General features: G+C 38.3%; 2 protein-coding genes across 2 annotated transcripts; both read left to right on the top strand.

Annotated features, from left to right (window-relative positions):
• The first annotated feature begins 626 nt into the window (after window positions 1–626).
• Window positions 627–7144, top strand: yod1 (YOD1 deubiquitinase). Its single transcript, XM_020643387.3, has 3 exons — window positions 627–711; window positions 2767–2979; window positions 3596–7144. The coding sequence occupies exons 2-3, from the start codon at window positions 2772–2774 to the stop codon at window positions 4291–4293; spliced, it is 906 nt and encodes a 301-aa protein (XP_020499043.1). The 5' UTR covers window positions 627–711; window positions 2767–2771; the 3' UTR covers window positions 4294–7144.
• Window positions 7145–8726: 1582 nt separating this feature from the next.
• Window positions 8727–15349, top strand: zgc:158258 (uncharacterized protein LOC791186 homolog). The gene is made up of 4 exons (XM_020643429.3): window positions 8727–8836; window positions 12053–12206; window positions 12318–12513; window positions 12623–15349. Exons 2-4 carry the CDS (start codon window positions 12102–12104, stop codon window positions 13765–13767), a joined length of 1446 nt encoding a protein of 481 aa, XP_020499085.2. The 5' UTR covers window positions 8727–8836; window positions 12053–12101; the 3' UTR covers window positions 13768–15349.
• Window positions 15350–15402: the final 53 nt, after the last annotated feature.

Genomic DNA, 15402 nt, shown 5'->3' with positions numbered 1-15402 from the left:
TGTATATGTTCCCAGTTTAATACACCAATACAAATGATTTAAAACTGAATGACATATACAGTCTGCTCTGCTAAGGGCTACTGGTAAGATGTTGGAAAAGAGATCAAATCAAGGGCATTGCAGGTTTGACATGTTGTTAGGGAAGAGGTCTGGTGGCTCTACCTTAAAACTTCTAGGACCGACAGCTTAACCTGACAAATCTTTAATTAATAGTGAGCAAACCAAACAATAAATGTGTTTACAATTCAATTTAGATTCAACAGAATCTAACATGGTCCGGCCTTTGTGAAATGGGAATGATGTGATTTATTCTCTTTCTTTGAAGTATGTGGTTTTTGCAGAAAACAGTGACATAATCTGCCTACTTCAGAATAACTACAACTCCTATGAAAATAAAAGACAAGTGCGACGGCGCAGAAACTTGCATTTACTTAAACACTTTTGCTCTATATTTACCCTTTTTTCTTACTTTCTATGTCAGCTTTAAAACATATCAAGCGAGTCGCATGACAAACAGCTGAAAGTAGCTCTGCTTTGAGCTTTTCTATCTGTTAATAAAAAATTTGGTCCGAGGAGGTTTTTCAGTACTAACAAATTTACATAGCACGTTGTCAGAGCGTCATGTCGTCACACTTACGTACCGCGACGTCCTACACACCAGTCACTCACTGGTTGTTTTTTTGTTTAAGGCAGAGCTGAAGTCAACAGCAGGTAAGAGTACGAGAAAATACAAAAACTTAAATCCCTGTCATCTCATTTAAATAAACACTCGTGTATCGTATGCCGAGAAACAGGTAACACAATTCACAAAAGTATGAAACGCTTTCAAGGAGTGTCCAGTTAACGCCAAGTTAACTGTCAGGTTAGCATGCTAACGTTAGCAGATGATACACGATAAGCAACCGATAACATTTGTGTCCGGGCGAAGTTTATTTCTTTTTATGCGTTTCTAGGATACATGTTGCCCACATTATGTGTCGATTCATCGGTGGTAGCACATAATGTGTGTTTCTGTTCATACTTTAGCGTTGAGTTACTAACTGAGCCGACTATCTGTGTTTTCCTGTAGAGTAAAGTCAAAGTGGCAGAACAAAGAGATGTCATGTGTTTTGTGTCTGCAGCTGCTCGTCATCAGCATTTTCATTGTCATGATGTGGGCTACAATGACAAAACTGTTTGATAACGAGTATCCCACAGTCTGGATCATGCTGTGTTGCATTAGCTGACACACACAACAAACCAGTGCAAACCATGAGATGTGCTGAAGTACTTTTTTTTTATTATTATCAACTCGAAAAGAAAACAATTCGGATGTTGGGACCATGTTTACGGGATTCAACGATGTTCTAGTTGCATACAGATAAAAGGGAGTCTTACCTTTTCCCTTATCTTTTACCTGCTTTTTGTAACATAATGAGTAAGGTCTTTTACCTGCTTTTTGTAACATAACAATGAGTAAGGTCTTTTACCTGCTTTTTGTAACATAACAATGAGTAAGGTATTTTACCTGCTTTTTGTAACATAACAATGAGTAAGGTCTTTTTACCTGCTCTTTTGTAATGTTAACAGACAAAGAGTAAGGTATTTTACCTGCTTTTTGTAAAGTGTCTCGAGATAACACTTGTTATGAGTTGACGCTATACAAATAAAAATTGATTGATTGACCTATCTAATTCTTTATCCCTTTTTTTTTTATGTTTAATGCCATGTAAAGTGATCTATGGGATCTGGTTTTGCCCATGCCCCAGTTTTGCATAATCACTTCACAATGGATGGAGTGTTTAAATCAAAGATGAATAACACTTTAAAAATAGTGTGTCCTGCAGACTTCTGTTATAATATTTGAATATCAACAAAAGGGATTCTGACTCTTCTCATTCTGTTTGTGAAGCTCAAACTATCAGAGTTTTTACTTCTTACCCGTACTGTGAACTGAAAGATACAATAATACATGTATGTATTCATCTTCTTTGTTTTTGTGTCATCTGTTTGTTTGAATTGTACTCTCAAGATTAAATAAGGTTGTATGAATAAATGAAAAATATCTGCATCCCCCCCCCCCCCCCCCCCCCCCCCCAAGGACTTCAATCTGTGATCCTTTGAATCTGCCATTTTTATTCACTTCTTAGTTCTTATCAAATCAAAATTAGTGAGCCTAATCCCGAAGCTGTCTTATTCAGTCTTTTTGTCAGTTCTAATTTTTATTTTATTGAAGAGTAGACCAATGCTGTTAATTCCTCCCCCTGCACAATGAACCTTAAAGGAATCCTAAATTGAAAACGAGCAGAGCCCTTACAAACTAGTTGGGTTAACCCCCTCCCTGGTGGCGGAACAACTTGCTCTGAAAGTATTTGTTAGGAAGCAGGGTGGAATTGATTTCTGGGGGAGCAAATGGGTTATCTTCACACTGATTGATTTTAGGCTGTATCTGAGGCGTTACAGACATGTGATGTGGGTATCACTGTCGGGCTAAATCTACTCTAGATTAACAAAATAAACAACAACAACACATAAGATTCAGAGAAGCACCGCAGAAGACTAAACATTATTAATTAAGGGCTGTAGAAAGAAGATTGGATAAATTTGATTTCATATATTGGAGTTAGGCTTCAATAGTTATAAACAAAATTACCATAAAGTATCATCTTAACTAGACTGACAACCTCTTGATGTCCTCTCCTCTAAACCTCTCCTTTTGGTCTATTTCAAAAGCTTATACCAAATACTTTGAGAGTTACTGATAAGTTGTCAAATGTTCTTTTGCAGACAGGATGTTGCGGCTTCGCTGTAAAACCAAAAATGGGAGCCACATCATGCAGGGCTTGACTCATCAGTCCTGTGTGCAAGAGCTGAAGAGTAAGGTGGAGGAGCTGACAGGTATCCCGTGTGATGTGCAGAAAATAATGGTTGGTTATCCACCATCAAGCCTTGATCTTCGTAATGGAGACGCTCACCTTAAGGACTACCCCATCAAATCAGGTTTGTTTTTAAACTTCACATGTATGACGACAACATGAATTTAATTCACTCCACCATTATATTTAAAAAATGTATATGAGCCCCAAATGTAAGATGGTTTTAGGCTGCACAGTTAATTGAAAATTCATTGTCATTGAGATATGAGTATTCATAATAAACATATAGCAAGAGTAAAGCCTCACTCAGCATGCATACAATTTACCTTTTGGATGGAGATCTGGGTATAATGACCATGCTTTCACACAATTATGATGCTCAAGCTAGTTATTTGTTAGCCTCAGATAAAATTTACAGATTTGGCAGTGAAAAATAATGCAATTCTTTGCAGTAGCCAATGGGGCACCCGCACTAGTACTTTAAGCGGGCGGTCCAGGTTCGAATCCAACCTGTGGCTTCTTTCCCACATGTCATAACCCACTCTCTCCCCCAGATTTCCCGCTCTATCCACTGCCCTATCTCTAAAATATATTTATATTGATATATTTCCAGCAATTTGAGTTAACAACTCAATAGCCACAGAAAGGGTCGATTCCCCCCCCCCCCATCTCTGTCCCCCTTTTTCCAAACTCAGACCAGGCTGAACCGTGTTGTGTGACTGATGTGTCGTCCTCTACAGGAGACACGCTCATTGTTGAGGAAGAAAAGAACAAACCAAAGCCTCAGGATCATCCCACTGTGACTAAAACACCACGTCTGGAAGCCTCACCTGTACTGGCACGTCGGGTAGTCCCAGCTGACAACTCCTGCCTCTTCACCAGTGTGAATTATGTGGTGGAAGGGGGTGTCTATGAACCTTCATGTGCCCCTGAGATGCGAGGCCTCATCGCTCAGATTGTGTCCAGTAACCCCACAGCCTACTCCGAGGCGGTGCTGGGAAAGTCAAACGAAGAGTACTGCACGTGGATACGACGTGACGACACCTGGGGAGGAGCCATCGAGGTGTCAATCCTCTCAAAGTTTTACCAGTGTGAAATCTGCGTGGTGGACACTCAGACAGTGCGGGTTGATCGTTTTGGGGAGGACGCAGGCTACCACAAACGCGTGCTTCTCATCTACGATGGCATCCACTATGACCCTCTGCAGAAAGAAACGCCTGGCTCTGACGTCCCGCCCCAGACTATCTTCTCCTCTACGGACGACGTGATCCTGGCGCAGGCACTGGAGCTGGCAGATGAGGCTCGTCGCAAACGACAATTCACGGACGTTAACCGCTTTGCGCTACGCTGCATGGTGTGCCAGACCGGCCTGGTCGGACAGAAGGAAGCGCGTGAGCACGCCAAGGAGACGGGCCACACCAATTTTGGAGAAGTGTGAATGTTGTTCTGTCTTTCCTCCTCTCACAAATACAAACACCGCCAACCCCGTGCCCCACATGTGGCTACTCTGTTGGTCTTTCTGTCAATCTGCTTGTGTGATCCTCTACCTCACATTGTCCAGCGACATCTACAGAGCATCTGCAGACACTGTGTTCAGCCTCTAGCCGGTTCAGTATTACGTACAGTATATACTGCTTTCAGTTCTCAAAGTCAGAAACACTACTGCAGAGCTCGGATGTTACAAAAACCATCACTTCAGTCTGTCAGGGATGGTTTAAAATACGTTAAACAGGGTCAAGTAAAATAACGCAAATAATTCTTAGGCGTTTGTTTTAATAAGTTTTGAATCTTCGATGTCTGGCTCAAAGCGATAATGAACCACATGGTGACTGTAGGGCTGTATCCTGTTTGGACTTCATCAGTCGAGTTGAACTAGACTGATCTTACATGGAAGCTTTGACTATTTGTCCCAGTTAATTGCTGTACCAGATAGGGTTGTCACAAACCAGAATTTAAACTTTAATACAATACTAGTTAAAATCTAACAAATTCGATACCTGCTTTGATCCCACAGCAACAAAAATAGAAGTCTTTGGCACCTATAAAACAAATTCTATTTCTTGTTTAAATTATAACATTGCAAGCAAACTCATGCACAAATACCTTTGCAAAATATAATTTAAACACCCAGCTGATTAACTTCTGGGCAACTAAATCTACACCAGTAAATCATGAATTATCAGCTAGTCATATACTCGAGATCTGTAGTTCTTTAAAAGCTCCAGTACTTTCCGGGAGTTTACATTGTTAATCACTAGGTATCAAAAAGTTTTGAGGCATTGATTATTTCAAAAACCTTGATTATAACGAACTGCAGTCGGACACAGAATCATGTCCCTGTAGTTTTTAACCTGATACAGTAATCACAAAGTTGTCACTGCTTACCTTTCACTGCCTAAACTTCAGTTTGATAAGCACTCACTATCTTGTGCTAGGAAGAATTTAAAACAAACACTAAGAATTATGTGCACTGCGAGGTGATCCTATTCACTGTTGTCTTAAATGCAGCACAGAGTTTGACTGTTATTCATCATGTCGGTTATGTAGCATGTTTTTTTTTTTTTTAAATGTCCGTTATTTGACTGGTGTATCACAGAGACTCTACCAGTACTAAAAGTTTATTTAACTCTAGATGTCTGAAGAGTTTGGCACAGTTGTGCTGTGTGAACACAAAGCTGGATTCATCTTTAAATGTGCTTTATGTGACATCTCTGTGAACTTGCTAAGGAGTCGCAGCTGAGATTGAGGTTAAGCATTTTAAAATATCATGTTACAAATTTCTTAATTACTTATGTTGGACTTTTTCCTTCTATTACTTTTTTTTTTTTGATGTTGCTTCATGGTTTATTAATAAGCTGATTTTAAATAAGATAAAACTAATGGTGCTGAAAACATTTTACAAAATGAGTAGCTCTTTTTGTTCTTTATGAAACAAAAAGTTCAGGAGTGTCATTTTTAATTCTAGTGTTTACTTTTTAAATTTCATCTTGCTGTCAGAACAAACACTATTCACTTTGTTTTGCTGAATATCTGAAAAAACAGTAAAGCGTGCTGAGAGGTGTGTTTGAACACAAGTTATGGTAGAGATGATGTAACTAGAGAATTCTGCCTACTTCACGTACCGTAAAACTTCTTATAAAAGCCCATTCCAACTTAACGCCCACTCCCTTCTACTGGCCTGGTGCTGCTGCAAGTTTTAACAAATAAAGGCACATCTCAAAGAGAGGCCGCTGAGTATTTAGTGTTGATTAGTATGAGGATCAAAAATACATTTAGAGTGTCTCCGTCTCCCCCACACTGCAGCAGGTTGGTACAGATGGGCTGGCTAATAAAGAGCAAATCAGTGATTTGAAAGTTTGTAAACATTTAGATATTCTTTCTGGTGGGAATTTACAAATGTATAGTCTTTCCCGTCTTCGCTGTGCACAAGTTTTGTTTGAAAATCATGAAAGGCCCGTCTCACATTGACGCCTGTCCTAAATAAAAACGACCTAAAAGTTTAAAAACTGATGTAAATAAATGCCCGGGCTATTAAATTAAAGCTTTACGGTATTTACTTTTCAGGTACACTTCATCGATTTTGTGTTTTGCTGGTCAGTATTATTAAGCATTAACTCTTCATATTTTCCTTCAGCACAAACGTAAAATCTATCAGGGTGATTCATCAATATCAAGGCAGAAAGTCCATTTTGGTTGAATTTACAGCATGTTGTCTTTTTAACACTGTACTGTATGTGTCGCACAATTGGAGCATGTTCTCACATTTTCAGGCTAACTTACTTTGATGATTCTTTTAAAAGTCACTGCTTATTATGAGATTAAAGGCATGCACTTGAAGCATGTTTTTTTTTTCTCTCCTTGAAGCCCAGTTTATTGAGGCCTCTTGTCATGTGTACCAGTATTTCCAATTTAACATATCTGCATCAGCCATATTGGTACTGAGTTTATGCCAAAATAACTGAGAGTAGAGGGTGTGATTGGTCTTTTGGTTTTGTAGATTCAGACTCAGAGATGGTGTTGGGACTTTGTTTAAGTGTGAATGGCTCTAATAATTTTTCCTTTTTTTATACTTTAGCTAGTTTCTTTCTTATTTTAACAGTGATTATTATGGATTTACAGCTTGCATACAAGTGAAACTATGAAATGGCTTTTGTTGTATTTTTGTGTCTACCAAGTTCTCATGGCTCTTCAAGGACAATAACAATGAATGTTGCACACAAAGCACTACAGGATAACTGGATTTACTTGAGTTTTTCAGTGTTGTGTCACAAATAAAGATTATAGAGGTATTCTGTATGAGTCATTTTGTATCAACTTTATTTAATTTATGTCTTTCTAAAGATGTTAATAGTTTGTTCCAGCTTATCATCCTGAGCACCCACATGAAATGATTATTAATAACCTCCAGTGACAATTCAAGGCCAGTGGAAATAAACCTGTGTTGCTTAAACAACACTGATGTGTGCCATCGTCGAGGGATTACACTCCCTTCATGTTATTTTAGGAAATGTCTGCCCCTCTTAATAGGATCTAAGATTTGTTTACTGGCTGTTTGACCAACTGTAGCAGCCAACACTGCCAGTGAAAGGAAGCCAATAGTACACGTAACATTTCCAGGTTAAATCAACGTGTTTTATAATCTACAGTAATGAAGGGTGTAGCTCATTGCTTCTTTATTATTGCCAACATTTACATTTTGTTTTAAAAATTCACTTGATTTGCATTAGTGCTTATTCTTAACACTAATTACATTCAGTTCATATCATTTTAAAGTCTCAGGTGAAATGAATACATGTCAGGACATCAATAAACCTACACACTGTTTGCATTATTTGTGTTGGTATGTGCTGCTTCTCCTGAGAGTAGCAAAGACTTGAGACTTTTATTTCTTGCTTGTTCCTTTGGAATTCAAAACTTTTTAATTGTCCGTTTAATTTTTTGGATGTAAAACATTCTGATATGTTTGCTGACGTGCCAATCAAACTTAATATGAACACGACGAGTCTCATGCACAACTGTCGATTTAACTTTTCTGATTTTCATTTAATAATTTAATGGGACATTTGGAGAAAACATGCTATTATTTCCTGCTTTCAGCTTCTCAATATGTGATACACATTTTAATATTCAGATTTTGGATCGTTTATCTGGTAAAACCTGCGTTTGAATAATATGCATTTTCTGAAAATGTATGCACTTAGTCATTGATTCATTGAGAAATCTCTGCTCATTAGTCAATAACAAATGTAATAGTTTGCACCAGTTCCAACATTAACAGAGAATTGTCACAATGTCTTTATGTCTGCTACTTTTCCCGACCAAGATCTGGTTCCATTGAGCCTTCAGTTTGAATTGATCCTTTATCTAATTAGTTTTCAAACATGAGCATTAGGAATACTTAAACTTGCCATTATACAGGTACATTAACTGAAGTATTTTACTTTCATACATCAGATGTACCTTTTTCAGAAGTAAAGATTGTACTTTTAATCCATTGCCTGCTAAATTTATTTTTATTATAAAATGGCAAATATTTCATGAATATAGGCCTAACTTGTTTAATTATCTTCAGAGAAATATGTCGAAAGAGGTGTTAAAAGGTGACGCCACACGTATGCTGTTCTTAATACTGTTTACACTGGTTACTATAGCAACAAGCTCAGGTAAACTTAATGTCACATTTGAATGAATAAAAAACGTATCTAGCATTAATCCGTTGATATTTCTCACGGTAATAACGAGGTATCTTTCGGTCACGAGCCTTATAACATAATGGAAGCTCGGCGCTGATTAGCAGATTACAGCAGTTGACGTTACCATGGCGACGCGCGTCTTTAGGTAGAATGCTGCTCTCTGATTGGCTAAAAAAGGTTGGAGCACAAAGTCCCTCATGCAGGTATCTTCTAGCCGCTCACTCACCGTCTTCACTTGAACAAGAAGCAGAAGATGGACAGCCGACTGAAGCAGGTAGATTAAAACAGGTATGTGGCCAACTATTACAGTTCATACCGATAATATCTTTGTAAATTAAATCTGCTTCAAGGTCGTTAAAGCACTTCTTTGACATTTTCTTTTTTACTATTAATACAAATGTTAAACTATTGCGCACATGACGTTAATGATATCAATCTATATCTCAAGATAAACTATGGTAATCTGAGTTTGGTAATAATTGTATTATTCAATAATTATGATAATCTCTTACATCACATTTGTGTGCAATATCATACAGATATAATATATTAGATTTAGTTCTTATTCTATATGAACTGCTTTTATTTATTTTTATATTTAATATTTGCAGTGTTTAGTTTGCTTTTATATTATTTGCAAACCACTTTTAGTTGTCTAACTGGACTGAGAGAAAAAGTGTAATTCTTGCACCACATCTTCTGATGAAGATGTTTTGTATATTTTATAGGGAATGCCTATATTGAATAGTACATTGGACATAGAGCATACATACTTAGGTAATCTAAAGGTAAGGGCTGGAAGGCCAGGTAAGAAGGGTTGAAATAAACATTTTAAAAAGTTGCATAATCTTAAAGCATAAAGGATAATAAAACATTTGTCAGTTGCTCTTTTATAAACAAAGCAAAAGCTGCAACTGTGTCATTGGACCGAAGATACAGTTACATTTATTACCTCGACCTCTGATTCACAGTTCTGTTGAATCTATAAAATAGGTCTGTGTTTGTGGCAGTTACTCCTGTATAGATAGGTGTATCTATATAGAGATAACATTATGATACATTTTTAGCAGCGTTTAAGATGTTCTCTACCTCTACCAGAGTTAATGACTAACTAATGTCCTTTTTGTCCGAGCTTTATATTAGGAAAATGAGAAAGCGAAAGTCAAACCACACACTTGACAATGCAGGACAAAATACTTGATACTAAGCAAAAGGGAAATTTGAAATATTAAATTCTGCAAAGTGTTTCAATGACCGGCAGGCCACAGCAGCTGCTTTTGTTACTTGCATGATCTGCAACCCAGATTGTGTCACATTAAAAGACAATAAATGTTATGTCAGAGTTTACTCTTAAGATTTCCACGCTGACCTGCGTGCAGTGGGGTCATTTCCTAGGTTTATCAGGTGATAGAGGCTTTAAAATTTTACAGGGATGGAATAACACAGCAAAGCATGAACAGTGAACAGGAGTGCTTTTGTGCTTCTCGACCTGGTTCCCTGTCCTTGCCTTTCAGGCGTTGAAACTTATCCAAAAGAGGGGAAAACAGACATTCTTTCACTCACATCAAACAGAGGTTTCTTTATACTTAACCTCATGCTCCATTTCTACAATTACAGTAGAAAACTATGATGCATTATCCTCTGCTTTGGTAGATGGCCACATCAGGAAGATTCTTGAAAATGTTCTTTAATTTTACTAAATGTCATTTATCTGAAGGAATCTTTAAATATCTTTCAGTGAAGAAAAGTGCTAACAGTTATTGTTTTAAATATTATACATCTAAATTGTCTGACAACGTGGTCAAATTAGATATATCACGTAGCATTCAGGTGATGGATTCTGCTGCCCTCCACTCCCTCTGAAACTGATCCCGGTTGAGAAGATTAGGAGTGGCATGTGTGCTGTAATCTGAGTCACATGTAGTGAGGACAACTAGTTAGATATCTTTCAGGAGCTGACTAAGGTACGATAGCTGATCATCCTTCTGAGAACGAGGCTGTTCATTCATCAGAGAGCTCATGAGCATGTATCATACACCACATGGTTACATAGGATGCTACGTGTGAGAGTGAGCAATTTAGAAACATAATAAAAACTAGCTTGACGAGTCATATATTGTCTGTCTATGTAAACAAATCCAGTTTGAAAAGACCATTGTGGTTATTTGGAAAATTTACTGAATATAATAGAAACCCTTTACATTCTTGTTAACTATGGTTGCAAAGATATCAAGTTGTGAGCATGGATCGTAACAAAGACCTGTCAGAAACGTAGATGACTATAGATGACTGTATAGGTATATACGATCAAAAGTAATACATCACTTTTTAGGAGTGTTTTCACAATTTTAAAATTTTAAGTTTCTGCTCTGGTATAACTTTAGCTGAATAAATGGAAGAGGAGATATCAGCACACCAATAAAACTGGGCCACTAAAAAGTCCACAGGCTAAATGACACAATAGTCTACTTTTGCATAGCATTGTGGCTTTTTTTATCCCCGTCAAATTACTATTCAAGTATCTCTTCTGCCATTTCTTCCGCTGCGTTCCTTACCCTGGAAGTGCATACAAAAATATTTTGTCTTAAATAAAAAAAAAATATATATACATGGTTCTTTAAAAAGGTAGAATGATTGAAGATTACATTTTATAATCTACAAAATAATGCAAATATGAACTTTAGCATAATTAAGTGTAGTTTATTTGAAGGAAAGAGCAAATGGAAAAAACATAATCCCAAATTGAGCAAACGTCTTTTTTATGGAAGTTTATGGAAAAGTTTTATGGAAGTTAAGTACTCCCGAAAAAAAGAAAAACAAAAGCAGGGCATGCAGTAGTAAGCAGCCCAACACTGCCAACCACTATGTTAAGTAGAGGCTAAAAATATTTAAATCCTTGGTTGACATAACTCTGAGTTATCTTTGCATGTTGGAAATAGTATAGATGTAATCCTGAGCTAATAGTGAACACAGATGAGCCTGATCTGTCTGATCTGTCTGTGCTGATCACTGTTCAAAAACAAAGCTTACTTGACTCCAAGCCATGCGGTTGATTTTGATCTGTCATTTATTTATAGGGAGTCCATTTATAGAGGAAGCCAAACTTTATTTGAAGCTGAAAGATTTTCCTGTGGCAAAAGATTGGAGATTAGCAGTTGTCAACGGTCTGTTAAAGCATCTGAAAATTCTGAAGAGTCTAATTAAACTTATTGTATAGTCTTGAAATGCTGAGTAAGGTTTTTGTTTACCCCTTACCATAGCTCTGTTTCCTAGTGCTAACCTTCTGTTGCAGTGCCAGTTTCTAATCAGCATAAAGGGTATCCAACTTCCGAATATTTGAGGTTGTGTGCACAAACTTTAGGTACGCAGTTGTGATATTTTGATGGCTTTTCCATAGACATTTTCATTATTTAGAAATCCACCAACTACAACAACTCCATCAGTAAGAGTTTAAGTAAACAGACAAACTAACCCATTTGACTTATTTGTGTATTCTCTTCACAGATTGAAACAGAACATTTGTTCCCAACTCTTGGACAAGCAGGACCCCAAGATGCCTAAAAGTGATACCTGGCCAGGTGGCTTTGGATTAGAGACGATGAATGGCATGGACAGTGCTGGAAGCTGTGACAGCGTAGTCAGCGCCAACTCTGGCTTTGTAAGTAACTGACCTTACCCTGGTGAACTGGAGAATCCTATGAGTCCTACTTTAGGGACATCTCATTGTAGATTTTTTTTGTCTAATAGAGCCTACTTTGATGTATTTCAGAGTGATGATAGTATGGAGCACCTGTCTGCGGAAGAGAAGGCCTGTCTCATGTTTTTGGAGGAGACGATTGAGTCTTTGGACACCGAGGAAGACAGTGGACTCTCCAATGATGAACCTGACCAACTGCCCATTGCTGGCAACCTTGCAACCAAAGTGGCCGACCTCTCAGCCTCCATGAACAAAAACAAGCTCAAGAGTGAGTTAATCCCTGGGCACTAATGTAGAATTAGCTTAACAATAGTCAATTAAATGCTTTGTAGAGAGGTAAGTTTCTAGACATAAACAGGTGCTTGTTTGTCTTTCAGATTCTCCTAAACATGCCTATGAAGAACCCGTAAAGGAAAACGGTGACGTCAAACCCATGCAGCGCTATCTGGTTCCTACACCTCTTGTTGTGGCAAGCAGCTCTCCATGTACTGTACCCATTGCTAATCCAGGTGTCCCCACAGACAGAAAATTTACCTCTAAGGCTCAGGTCACTCCTACAAGTAAAGAACTTGGTCACCAGCACATTCAGCAAGTTGCTCAGCAAGTACCTTTGGAGGTTAATGTTGTGATATCTCCTCCCACCAAACCCAGGGACTACCCAGTTAAGACCGCTGAAGCTCCTTTACCTAGAGGTCCTCTGTCTTATGAGGCACTATTTTACCTTCGAAGGAGTGCCTCAACAAAGAAGACACCATTATGTCCCACAATTGATCATACTATCGAATCAGACAAGCGACTTCCTGTCACAGTGGAAAGCCAAAACCTCTGTAACCCTCCAAAGTCCGTCAGATTCCACCCGGAGGTTTCTATATCTAAGATGAGTCCTCCAGTTGTGGCCCCGAAACCCAAAAAGATTCCTGCCAACATATGTGTGAAAACACAAAAAGAAGCATCCATTAAAGTCTCATCATACAACAGCAAACATGTAACAGATCCCAAGGTTGTGAGACAGGAAGCTTTGCAGAAACTGGGCTTACTAAAAGACCAAGAGCCAGAAAATCACACAGCAGCAACTTTGTCTCCCCCTGAATCTCTCTCTTCTTTAGATAGAACATCTGATGGATTGACAAAAGGTCCGTCCTATGGTAACCCATCAAGAAGCCCATCGTTTTGTCATTCTCAAGTGCGAGCAGAGCCCAAGGCCAAGCCTTTACAGAGCAGTGCCAGTTTCCATCACTACTCCAGACAAGAACAACAGCCTGTGCTTGTCTCAAATCCAACCCAATCCAATGGAGTGAAGCCAGAGAGGCTGGGGCGCTCAAATACATTGGACAACCACAGAAGTGGTGGAAACTGTACTGAACTGCAACACAATACAGCCACCAAGCCTGTTAACGCCACCGCAACTCAGCCTGCACCCAACAAGCCATCAAACACAGTCCCATATACCGTGATGGTGGTGCCTGGAATGGGAGCTGATCGAAGGGAAGCACTCAGAAAGCTTGGACTGCTCAAAATCTAAACAGAGAAACAGCAGAAGTAGGCCTGCTGAGAAAGAGCTTAAGTGTACCATCAGCTTAAGAGTTGGAGTGTTAAGTGGGGACTTGGCACACTGCACGTTAGTTAACTAAAGCAGAAGATGATGACAACGAAGTGAATTACAAGTGCTGGCAATACCAGCACTTATAATGCAGGTCATGGTTACTTGCATGTATGAGGGCAGGTTTTTCAAACCGCTGTTCCTCTGAAGGAGGAGTTATCAGATGGGAACACACAATACCATACTATAACATCACAATTCAGCAATGTAAGTGATAATTCATACATTGGAATCATCATATCTGATTAATTGAAGAATATGAAATGCCCCTAAACAGGTTAATAAATGTACGGCATAAATGTATTTGTTCTCTCGAGTTTGGTGTCAGTTTTACCTCTTATCAAGCTCCATCTCTTAACTTGACATTCTCTGAAGTCATCTGCTATTGTCTAACAAAGTAAAAATGATAAAGCTTCTTGGAAAAACAGCACATTTTTTAGGACTTTTGGTGTAGCTATTCAGAAAGCCATTAAGTGAATGTGAGGCCAAAATGTCCAGTGCTGCCTGTTTATATATGGATTAAAGAAAAAACACTAAAACGACTTTAGATGATAGCCTATGGGTTATAGCTAAAGCAGTTGGCCTCTCTTACTCTCTGCACCAACTGTTTTTCTGCAGACATCAAAAGCCTACTGAAATGCATATCATTACTATGTGGACTACAAACAGAAACAAGAATACTGTGGATACCAAATAAGACTCCCACATCAATGCACTGATCGTAAAGAAAATAAAATAACGTAACAAGCTATACTTCAACTTAAAGGGAACACCAGCCCAAATAAACAATGTTTTCGCTTGAAGCGTTTTCTCATCTGAACTCTGGGCACTGTCCGGACTTGCCCTTTCCAACAACCAGCTCACAGCAAGAGATTATCAACGTCTGACGCACTCTGATCTACTGGATATTCTCATGAAGGTCATCTGGACATCTGGGTAGAAAGTGCAAAAGGAGAAGGACTCATCTGTCATTGGTATCGCAATATCATGTATTTGGACATATCCACAAGATCAATATAGGACTGGAGGCAATATACAAAAAAGAAAATGAAGTCGGGAAACCCAAGGTGAACAACATCAACAACCTGCCCAATTGCTTTGGACAGTTATCGGCTACCTTTACACATTGGCACCCATGGACATTTCACAGACTGTACACAAGGGGACTGTGAAGAAAGTGGTTCAGACATTTGTGTTCTAACATGCTGACATGTCCAGTATAAAAAGGGCTTTATTGTTTCTGATTGTTTCTTTGTTCACGGATGTGCCTGTTGGTGGATTGTTTAGCACTTTCCTTCTTGTCTTTGAAAAAAAAGTCAATGCAGCTTGTAATTATTGTAAAATTTAAGTGTTTTTGGATTTCCCAGTTTAAAAAAAAAATCTCAAGTAACTATGAATGAATAATATCTCTTGTTTGACAGATTCACTGATTTGTTTCTGCAGATATTTTATACAGCTGTTATGGTGGTTTGCAAAATATGTAAATAAATTTAAAAAAAACCTGCCTTCCTTCATTATCTGAATACTGGGAATAATAACCTGGAATGACAATCAAAG

This window comes from Labrus bergylta, chromosome 5, assembly GCF_963930695.1.
Source record: "Labrus bergylta chromosome 5, fLabBer1.1, whole genome shotgun sequence".
Classification (NCBI taxonomy): Eukaryota; Metazoa; Chordata; class Actinopteri; order Labriformes; family Labridae; genus Labrus; species Labrus bergylta.
This window is presented reverse-complemented; position numbering and strand designations above follow the sequence as displayed.